The following is a 12,195-nucleotide window of genomic DNA, read 5'->3' on the forward strand; positions in this document are numbered from 1 at the left end:
AATATAAAAATAATATTAGAAGATACAAAAGTTAAAAAAAAAACAATAGAAAAGGAAAAAACCACAGGACCTAGCCTAGTCAAAATAATCCACTATGTGATTGCATATACATAAATCAATTCTTCTCTTGAATTAAAGAAGATGAAATTATAATGTTAATAATCACAGATGTACAATAATAATTTAGTAATGATAGTCATAATTGGTCTACAAGAAATGTGGTTCTTCGAGATAAAAGCAATAGTGGGTAGTAAAGGACCTAGTTGATTGTTATAGACACAGTGATTTGTCATAAGGTGGCTACAATAGGCTCAGTCGAACATAAATATCGTAATTGAAAGCTGCAGTAATATCAGTTGGCCACAGATGTTGTAGTTGAAAGTTGCAGCAGTAGTTAGCCACAAAAGTCATGTTGGAGGCCTTAGTCAGTTGGCCATAGAGGCTGTAATTGGAAGTTGAGTACAAATTAGCCACATAGGTCGTAATTGGTCATATAGGGCATAGTTAGTCACATATGTCGTATTTGATAATTACAGTAACGACAGGTGGTCGCATAGGTCGTTGTGGGAAACTACAATAGTAACAGACTACTTAAATTGTTAGCAGTTACAAGAGCATCAGTTGGCTACAAAGACTATAGTGGGAAGCTGCAGTAGTAATTAGACACATAGGTCATAATTGATAGTTACAAGAGCATCAATCAGCCACAGAGGCAGAAGTGGGAAGCTACCGTAATTGGTGACTACAACTCTTTTTCTCGTGTTCAATATTTTACACCAGAGACATCATTTGTCAGTATAGAACGTCAGGAAAAATTTTTCATAAATTTGGAGGAAGTTGTCAAATTCTGAATATGATGATCGTAAACAGTTGTTACCAGGAGTTATCACCGGATCTTCAATATGGTGTTGTTCGTTACATTGTATTCAGAATACATCATTATGTCGTATTCAAGATATGTCGTTACACTGCATTCGAGATACGTCGTTACATCGTATTCAGGATATATCATTACAATGTATTTGTGAAATGATGTTACATCAAAATTGGGATGTGTTGTTAAACCGTGTTCGGAATAAGTCATTTTAACATATTCATAATACATTGTTACAACGTATTCAAAATGCAATATTATATCGTATTCAGAATATGTCATTAGCAAACATAGTCTGTCGACATCGGTGAGCAGGGCGGGCTGACGATAGTCATCGGCGATTGTCGGGCAGCACTCTATAGTGGTTGGAAACTACGAGGCTCGTAAGTTATCTCCTGGTCTTCAATAACATCCAGCTCACATTAATCGAATGACTCACATTGATCCCCCCTTGTTCATAAAAGATTTTTAAAACATTTAGGACCTTTAATGAACTTGGATTGAGTGATCTTAACCTCATTGGATTTCTCTCATCGAGAAGCATGATTTGTTTATATGTATGTCAAATTTGAAGTTCATTTGATCATTCAATTAACGTTCTAAAGTTTCCAAATATTTTTTAATGGTTCGATCTTGACTTGATTAGACTCAAATTGGCCCAATTATGATACCAGCAAGTCCATCTTGTCGAGATGGTCAATTTGAATATAAAGTTGTTGAAATGGAAGCCCTCAACAATCTTGAATTTGAATTTAAAATATTTATTATTCCAATAATATCTTGAAATTCATGCTAGATGATAAAAAATTATTAATAACGCATGAATACTTTTTTTGTTGATGAAAATCTACTCACTACAAACAATAACTCGGCTATCTCCGCTCTCATCCAAAATCGTCAATCATCATTAAACATTAAAAAAAAAAAACTTGTCGTAATTTTATAGTTCCTAAGCATTCAAACCAACAAATACCCCAAAATTAATTTAACTAATATAAATAATATAAAATCAAAATACCAAGCCCTTCATGATCATTTTTTTTTATTTTTTTGTTGTGATTTTGTTTTACATAAGTTTTGATTTGAAATAAACAAGGCTTGGCATGCTGAAAGCAAATCAATTTTTAAAAAAAAATATTTGAATCACCTAAAATTTATCTTCAAATATTTTTAAAAATAGGTTGATTTGTTTTTAAGAATAAAAATAAAAATATACTAAACATAAATATTATTAAAATAAAATAAATTCATCCCAAACAAACCTTAAAATAACAACAAAAAAAAAAAAAAAGAAAACCTGCAAATTGCCTAACACAAAAATCTAAGCCAATTACACTAAGAAAACCTTTCAATCAAACACAAAATACAACCAAAACTTCTAGCTTTAGAATCTAAATATATATAAATATAGATCAAGGATTCAAATTCTCCAACTATAGCCCCTCACATGCTATTATAAGCCAAACTTACAATGTGATTCAATATCTTCCATTCACAAGTACCGAATTCATATAATGAGAAAAGCACAGAGAAACCGAGCTCATCAGACATCAAAAGTTCACAGCTTACTCACCTGGTTAGCCGCACCACGTCCCTTTCCAGCGCCGGCGGGCAGCGGTCCCAGCTTCTTTGCCATATTCCTAAGCACATACTTCTGTATCTTCCCCGTCGACGTCTTGGGTAGTTCCGGCAGAAAAACAACAGATTTCGGCACCATGTAATGCGGCATCTTCTCCCTGCACCAAGCAATCATCTCCGCCTCCATCGGAGGCTTCCCGACTAACTCCGCCTTCAACCCCACAAACGCGCACGGCGTTTCCCCCCAATACTCATCCGGCCGTGCCACCACGGCCGCCTCGTTCACCGCCGGATGCCCGTACATCAGAGATTCTACCTCCACACTGCTTATGTTCTCTCCGCCACTAATGATCACATCCTTGGATCTATCTTTAATCTCCAAATACCCGTCGGAGTGCATAACCCCCACATCGCCGGTGTAAAACCATCCATTCTTAATCGCCTTCGCGGTCGCCTCTTCGTCTTTTAAGTACCCCAACATCACATGCCCGCCACGCAGGACTACTTCCCCCATCGTCACTCCATCCCAAGGCACGCTCCGAGCAGTAGCTCCATCAACGACATCCATCGCCGTCATCATCGGCGTCCTTATCCCTTGCCTTGCCTTCATCCTTGCCCGCTCCCCTGCCGGCAATCGATCCCAATGATCCCCTTTCCATGCACAGGACACCACCAACCCGCCAGTTTCAGTAAGGCCATAGCCATGGCTTACAACGAATCCAAGGGATTCGATGCGGGCGAGGACCGCAGCGGGGGGCGGCGCTCCTGCTGTGAGGATTTGAACGGCTCCGTGGAGGGCATGGCGAGCGGTGGGTGGACAGTTTGCCAGCATGTTGAGGACGACGGGAGCGCCACAGAGGTGGGTGACGCGGTTTTCGGCAATGGCCGCGAAGACAGCGGGGCCGTCAAATCGGCGGAGGCAGACGTTGGTGCCGGCTAACGCCGATGCCCCACGGGAAACACCAGCCATTAGCGTGGAACATGGGAAGGGTCCAGAGGTAAACAGGGTGATGCGGAACGCACCAGTGAATGAGAGAGTCCGTGGAGACGAGAAATATGCCGCGATGGCAATGGACGACGCCTTTGGGCGCGGATGTGGTGCCAGACGTGTAGTTTAGGATCATTGGAGACCATTCGCTCGCCGGCCGGATCCACCGGAAATCGGGGTCGCCGAGAGCTATGAGCTTTTCGTAGGTGAGGTCGAAGCCAGTTAGGTCACAGGGGTCTTCGTAGGGATCTTCGATGGGGATGAGAAGCGGGGGGCGATGATCGGAGGGAAGGAGGGCGAGGGCGGAGCGAGCGAGGGGAAAGGAAAGGATGTCGACGAAGAGGACACGGGAGCCGGAGTGTCGGAGGAGGACAGAGATCGTCCTTGCGTCGAGGCGGGTGTTGATGGTGTTCAAAACTGCGCCGCTCATCGGAACACCGAAGTGCATCTCGTACATGGCGGGAAGGTTGGGGGAGAGAACGGATACCTAATTGATTCAATTAAGTTATGTTAAATGAAAAGGGGGATGGATGAATTGAGGATTATTGAATAGGGAATTGAACGAACCACATCAGCGGGGGAGATTCGGAGATGGGAGGAGAGGGCGGAGGCGAGGCGGAGGCAGCGGTGGTAGGTTTCCGACCAGGTGTACACCGTCTGGTTGTAGACGACGGAGGGGCGGTCGCCATGGATGATGGCTGTGCGTTCGATGAAGCCGAGAGGAGATAGGGGGGTGTTATTTGCGGAATTGGGCCCGAGCTTATCCATGGCGGACAACAGAGTTGTTGATGTGAGTCGGAGCAACAGGACGGAACAGGACGGTGTACAGGGAGCAGTGTGGGGATTGCTTCGGTTCGGAGCTAGTGGGGAGGTATTTATGCAGACCAACGTTACTTTTCCGGGCAATTACATATGTAACACCAAAATATTGTTATTTATGAATCTGACGTCCTCTTTCATTTATTTTTAAAATTCTCACTCAAATATTAAAATTTATAATAATTGAACACAAGTAATTACAAATAGGTGTGATATATCAAATTTGAAATTGAGATCATTCAATTGACGATCAAAAATATTTAACGATACTTCAACGGTTTGATCTGCGATTGATTGGATTCAGATTGGACCAATTTTAATATCATAGCTCTTTTGTCGATACCGTTAGTTCAACTATAAACTTATTAAAATTGAAGTCTAGATAACCTTGGAATTGAATTCAAAATATTTATTATTAAAAAAATACATCAATATTCGTGTCATAAAATATGAACTATTTAAAATTGACGTTAACTTGTTATGAAAGAAGTTGAATGGAGCCTTATGTATTTCTCTAGCCTAGGGGGTAGGTCGAGATGCACTATACTTTATGTTGTAACCATACTTGAGAAAGTTATTCGATAACTTTATTATTATTGTTTTTGGATTTGTTGCCCCCATTGGAGGTGTTGTCCAGACGAGCCCGAAAAGCAGACCAAAATTTTCTTTAAAATGCAATTATAATTATATTCAAACAAAAGTTTATACATATAGTAGAAACACAAAATTTACTGCTCAGATAACATTTACTATATCAAAAGGTGGGGGAAAAAAAACTAGAGCAAATAAAAAGAAAAGCATGCGCAAACACAAAATAATAGTTGGACGCAATCGAGTGTTAGACACAACAATTGTATTTTGATTACAATGATTGCAAGAAGTGGTCGACAGCTGTCGGTGGCTGGCAGCAATAGTTGGTGATAATTTATGAGGTTTGTTTCTAGTCAGATTTGGGTCAGATAACTGACCTGTTTAACTAACATGTTGAATCCAAGGCAAGTGATATTAAGTTGGGTCAAGATAATCAAATGGGGTTACATCTGTCATGCCTTATTTTAACAAATGTGCTCAAGCTCAAATTAATTTAACTCAATACAATAATAGTAATAATAATAATAATAATAATAATAATAATATATCTTTAATAAAAGTGGATTTGCATGCATAAAATTAAATTTTATAGTCTTTTAATTTTTATGTCTTATAAAATCAATTATATGATGTATTTAACTTACAGAGAAATTAATATTAGTTATATTTTTGGATGGTATAAATATTATTGAAATGTGATAAAGAAATATTAACGTCTTAACTTAATACCAAAATTTAACACAAAGAGAGATAAACGCAAAGCTAATAGATGGGAGATCTAGAGTTTTTATTAGAAAAATCCAAAATAAAAAAAAATCATGAAATCTAGCGGAGTTGAAATGATTTTACTACTCAAATCTATGTTATAAATTTTGCTTACTCTTAAAAAAATATATATATATATATCACACGAATATAAGATAATATCGGGAAAGAGAACGATCTCGTTGCATCAATGGGAGACAAATGACAAGGGATGTGTGATGAAGATTCGAATTCATTGTCATAGATGATGGCGGTCGCTTGGCAATAAAGATCTGGCAACACAAGTAGTAATAGTCACATTTTGATGATTTTCGTATGGTGATTTGACAATGAAGGTCAAAGGTTGGTGATGGCACCAGTAAGGCGCAAGCGGCAAGATGATAACTAATAAGCAAGCGGCGAAGGTAGTTTGACAATAGTCGGAAACATAAGAAAGTGGCCCGATGAAGATCGTAGTTGTCCGGTGATGACAGTAGCCGCTACAACTTCGACGGATCAATAATACTCCAACAACAACTTTATGGTCTAGTAATGTCGACTGGGTGGCAATGGTATGACCGTGACAAGGGGTGAGAGGTGATGATGGTAGTGGCGGAGGCAGTGTCTCTGTCAGACGACGACAAACTGATGACTGTGGTGAGGGTTAAGAGGCATCGGCTTGATGATAGTGATTTGACAGTGGTGGTTCAAATTGACTGTGTGCCATGACAATGATGGTGATCGGATATTGATGATTCGAAATGACGATGTACTCTTTGACCCAAAATCAATGAGGACTGAAATTATGTGCTGTTGTAAATACATAAGAATTGAGTGGTGTGTGTGTAAAACTCCCTGATTTAATTTTGTTCCACGGAAAATTGAGAACAGTCAGGGCGGGTCGTTCGGACGACCGAACCGAGCTGTCCACGCGGTGGAATATGGGGCGGGCGGTGGCAGTTTGACGAGTGCGACGGAGTTGGCGATAGACTTGCCACAAATATGCCCAAACGCCTCGAGAAAAAAAATTAAGATAAATAAATAAAACTCTAGATGTTTCTGGAAGCTTGAACGTTTACGACAATAATTTATTTTTTTTATTTTTTTTAATTTGTAGAGAACTGCTTCAGGCATATTCTATTGAAATGATCGAGCAGACGGCGAAAAATTATTGTATACGGACATCACATACACAGATGTGTCTGTAGATCAGAGTGATGTACGGTGAGGATACAATCAATTTTTTTTTCACAAAAAAAATAAATAAAGTGGGGCCGGTAAAAAAAATAAAAAAAATTAAAGTGGGGCCCACCGAAATACATCATCACCGTAGATCACATTGATCTACGGTGTATCTACGGTGTAGATCGGACAATCACATTGATCTACGGTGTAGATCGGACACCGCATGAAGAGATGCATGCGGTCCGTACGCAATAATTTTTTGCAGACGATTGGTTTGAAAACAAAAAAAAGGGGGCGTTTACGTGAATACCAAATAAATTTCTAACATCAAAATTTTAAGCTTAACATTTTTTGCGAACCATACATTAAGTGTCGCATAGAAATCTTCATTATTTTAGAATTTAAAAATGAAATTCATTTAAAAATTGAAGTTTGGATGTTAGATTTGTAAATACATTGGAATTGAGTTGTATATGTGTAAATCTTCTAAAAAAGAATATTGATTAGTCCATTCTTTTTTATTAAATAATTAGGGACATTTTGGACTTTGGCTTAGTTCTCACTATGATTAATTGGTGCCTAAGAAAATTTTGGGGTTGGACAATTTGAGTTTATTGGTGAATTACAACCAAAGAATATAGTGTAAATAAGAAAAGATAGAGACAAATAGAGAGGATGAACAGTCAAAACAGTGTTTTCCTATTAGGTTTTCATCCCCATCACAAACAAAGCTCTATATTTATAGGAAAAGGTTTAATATAAAATGACAATTATACCCCTAATTCTATGCAAGCACTTGGGGATGGTCCATTGGAGCATGTTCACTAGGTTGATTGTGTCGAATGGAGTTAGTCGTGCAAAATTGAGTTGGTTGGGACGACTAAAGTTGGTCAGGTCGGTTGGAACAAACAAGACCGACTGATGTTGGCAAGACCGAAAAGAGTTGGTCGGGCCAACTGGAGCTAGTCGGGCAGACCGGAGCTGGTCCGACTGATTGTAGCTTGCCTGGCAACTGGAGTTGGTCGGGTCGACTAGAGCTGGTCAAGCCAATAGGAACTTGTTTGACTGATTGGAGTTTGATCAAGTTCAGCATGTTCTTTGGACAATCTCAATGCCTTGAACTACAAAAGAGAATTTTTGGCATATATATTAGTTCATTGATTCTCTTATATTTGGAAGTCATCTGTGAAAAAAATAAGAAAATGATAAATATGAAACTCAAATTATTCATCTTTATAAGACGAGTGTATGCTTTTCTCTCTCCTACATGATTATGTCGTGAGGTTATTTTGGGTCACCTTCAAGGAGTAGTCTCACACATCACCAACTCATCACTATTATAGTTGACACAATCTTATAAGGAGAGTTCTCCAGGTGACAAACGAAAGAAATCTCTTATATTTGTACAACTAGAGTGACTATTTCCTTTTAATGTGACTGAGTTATAAAGATATTAAAATAATTTCATTAAATTCATACTACTATTTATCTGGGGGTCGTAGCTCTCCTACAGAGTGTAATCGCCCTATTTTTTTACTTTACCTAGGCTGATATCTCGTGGACTTCAATCCTGGGTTAATTGAGTTCATTCTTTATTTGACCTAGTTATATTTTGTAATGAGTTTCTCCAAATTCATCACTATCATTCGTCTATCAAGCCGAGTAGGATAAAAAATGTAGGTCAATTTTCTTTTACTCTTTAGAAACATGCCTATAAGAGGCAAGTTCCCTGAGTGCTATGGGTGAGTTCACATTGAAGAACCAAGAAAAGAAAAAATATAATAAAACAAAAATAAAGAGAAGGTTCTCGAGAAATTTTTTCTGTAAACTTTTCTTATTACTTGGCTTCATTCCTTTGTGACTTATCTTCTCATTGACAAACTATTTTCTAGAAAATATTTTTTAGAGAACTTTATTGAGAGAGCAATTTCCTAACTGACTAGAGTTGGCAAGACAATTGGAGCTGGTCGTGTTTACTGGAACCTGTCAGGCCGATTAGAGTTGGTGGGTTGGTTATAACTGGTCAGATTAAATGGAGTTGGATGGGCTGACTAGAGCTAGACAGGGCCGGCTGATACTTTTCGAGACAATTGGAACCTGTCGAGCCGACTGGAGTTGACCGAGCTAACTAGAGATTGCAGGGCCAAATGGAGCTGGTTAGGCAAAATTGAGTCAGTCGGGTTGATTGGAGCTGAGCTGGGCTAACTAGAGCTAACCTAGGCAACTGAAACTTGGTGGGTCGACTAGAGCTTGGCAGATGGACCGGAGTTAGCCCGACCTGGCCGACTAGATGAGGTCAAATAAAAGTGGTCGAGTAGAGGATATCGAATGGATGAGGTTGATTATTCTTTTGGGTGAGTTGATGAATTATATGTCGTTAGTCGCTTCTTCATGGCTTGATTCTTCTCCTTGGGCTGCTTGTCTTCCTCTTTGTCGCATGATCTTTGCTCTTTGAACCTTTTAGAATGTTAAATTGGATATTGTCTCGGAATCATACTGAAGGAATAAAGCTTAAATAGAGAGAGAGAGTGAGTGAGGGAGAGAGAGAGAGAGAGAGAGAGAGAGGTTACTAGTGAAAACAGTGTATTCCTGTTAGGTTTCAACCCCCATTACAAATAATGTTTCTCTATTTATAGGAAAAGATTTATTATCAAATGACAATATACCTTGAGTCCTACGTTGTCAGTTGGAGATGGTCGACTGGGATTATAGGAGCTGGTCGGCTAGGTTGATTAGAGTCAGCCCTGCTAAATGAAGCTTGTTGGGTTGATTATAGCTGTTTGGATCACATGGAGCTGACCAAGCCGACTGGAGTTGGTCAAACAAATTAAAGCTGACCAGGTCGGGCTGACTGGAGTTAGCTAGTTGACTAAAGCTGCCCTACTGACTACAGCTAGTCGGGCCGACTGGAGCTGACCTGGTCAACTAAAGCTAATCGGGCTGACTGGAGATGGTGACTAACTAAAATTGGTCGGGCTGACTAGAGTTGGCTAGGGCGACTAGAGCTGGTCGAGATGACTGGAACCTATCCGAGTAAAACTTGGTTGAATTCAACAAGTTCTTTGGACAATATCAACGCCTTAAACTATAAGAGAGAATTTATGTCATACAAACCTAATATATTAAAGGAAGTTCTACATATTTACCATTAAATTCCTAAGTACATGTAACTTCTAAACTTCAATCTCTACATACATACCACCTTACCCATACATTAAAAGGTGCATTTCACTTTTTAACTGTTAAAATTATGGTATTTTTAATGTTATATGAAAGGCTTGGTGGTATAAATGTAAAAATTAAATTTTATGTGCTATATATGTAAAAACATAGGAAGTGGTGATACCATGTGAATGCCCCTAATTTATTTTCAAGTATCTAGGAACAATATTCCCAGCATTCAATTAAAGTCTTTTTTCAAATATTGAGATGGGAGGGATATATTTAATTCAAGGATGACCTCACAATATTACATACTTAATATATATAGGACTCCAATTTTTGGCATCATATCAAATACATCATTAATAACCTTTTTAAATGAAATACATCACTTCAGATATAAGTTTTCATGTAATTTTGACACTAAAGCATTATATATATATGAATATTTAATTTTAGGTGTTACATGTATAAATAAAGAAAATTGTGGGGTACATACATAAATTCTCTTTGATTTAATCTTCAACAATATGCCATCAAAAATCAAATAGACTGATAGTGCTTCTCCAACTCTATAATTCCCTAAACATTTTAATGATAGTGCATATCTACTTGGGATCTGTTTGAGGCGGCTACAACATTTTGTAAAGATGGATGCAAATTCGTGAGGAATATCAGTCTTTTAAAAATAAAGGTTTCTTTTTTTTTTTCTTTTTGCCAAAAAGACGAATAATAACTTTTGTACGGCTATTACATATTAATAGATTATGTTCTCAAAAATAATTTCTCACCATGAAAATTGTTTGAAAACAATAAAAAGCAGTACCAAATATTTAAACTAATCAATTAATCAATATGGTTTTTCTTGATAGTAAGTTCCCATACCTATTGGCTTCACGAACTAATAATTTACTAATGTTTATGAGATTATTGTTGAGATTATTGGCTTCACGAACTAATTATTTACTTACGTTTATGAGATTATTGTAGAACGATTGTTAGCTAACTATTTTCATCATTTTAAAATGTGGGTAAACTTATAATTTCATCACTTTGATCCATAAGAAATCATATGCTTAGTCAGTCCATGGCTACTTATCAACCCATATTTTTGTACGACACATTGATATAGGCCATCATCATCAGCATCATCATCATAAAGTCTAAATCGATAGGCTCGACATATTTTGTAATATCGTAGACTCTTATGCTAAGTCTTTATATCATAATTTTGTCTTTTAGGTAGATATTTGTGCTGAAATGTTGTATTTGAGCTTGTAAGATATAATGACGATGATAAGGATGCATACCTAAAAGATATTGATGAGTAACATTGGTACGAAAAGCATCATATCTTTATAATATGTTGATCATAGTCACGACTTATGTAATGATTAATTGTCGTATGATAATGACAGGGGGTCTCAAAATGATGATAAGTATATAGTGATGATAGATATGCAAAGAATGAATAATAGGAAAATATTTGGTTACAACTTAAATTTGAAGTTAGGTTAGTGTATTCTTCTCTGTTTCTCTAATTATTAGAATCTCTTATGATATTAAAAAATTAGTGTTTGCAATAAAATAGATTAACTTCAACTTATTCCTACTTTATTATTGATTACCATAAATCTATCATAGGTTTGTTCATTTATAAACTGATATTTATTCTTTAATTTAAGTAGAGTCAGATGTTTAGTGTGGTTAACCAAACTTGAGTTTAAACTATTTGGGCTTAATGGCAGTATGTTTGTCATTATTCAATAGAAAGTATTGATGCACTCTTCTAATTTCATTTATGTCATACTAAATCATATTTGCAACTATATTTTCTCAGAAATATCATTGAGTTTTGTTCTCTGTTTTAGATAGCAATGTTAGGTTTAGCAAAAATGAATTGACATCTAATTATAAATTTAGGGTAAACAAACTGCAGATTAGTAGTTCATTTGTAACAGTATTATCATTCAAAAGAAAACATCAAGCTCTGAGATATCTAGTGCTATTTGCTTTATATATGTCATGACAGCACTGTATAAGTATTTGTCCCTAACAGAACCTATACATAAAGCTTTAGGCAAAATACATTTGAAATTAAGCAATGGATAAAATGAATTTACAGCCAAGCAAATAAAAAAGAAAAAAATGGTATCAGACAAAAAAAAAAAAAAAAAAAAAAAAAAATCGCATTAGAGAAAAGTATAGAACAGAGATTAAAATCGAAAAAAATTTATATGTTGATTACAGATCA

The 12,195-nt window shown here is 37.1% G+C and overlaps 1 protein-coding gene across 1 annotated transcript; it reads right to left on the reverse strand.

Moving 5' to 3' along the window:
* Window positions 1–2,333: 2,333 nt before the first annotated feature.
* Window positions 2,334–4,325, reverse strand: LOC110033746 (probable acyl-activating enzyme 5, peroxisomal). The gene is given in 3 exon segments (XM_020737821.1): window positions 2,334–3,396; window positions 3,398–3,927; window positions 4,008–4,325. Coding segments are annotated over 3 exon segments (1,695 nt in total). The 5' UTR covers window positions 4,209–4,325; the 3' UTR covers window positions 2,334–2,432.
* Window positions 4,326–12,195: the final 7,870 nt, after the last annotated feature.

The sequence above is a fragment of the Phalaenopsis equestris genome, unplaced genomic scaffold (assembly GCF_001263595.1).
Source record: "Phalaenopsis equestris unplaced genomic scaffold, ASM126359v1 Scaffold000002, whole genome shotgun sequence".
Classification (NCBI taxonomy): Eukaryota; Viridiplantae; Streptophyta; class Magnoliopsida; order Asparagales; family Orchidaceae; genus Phalaenopsis; species Phalaenopsis equestris.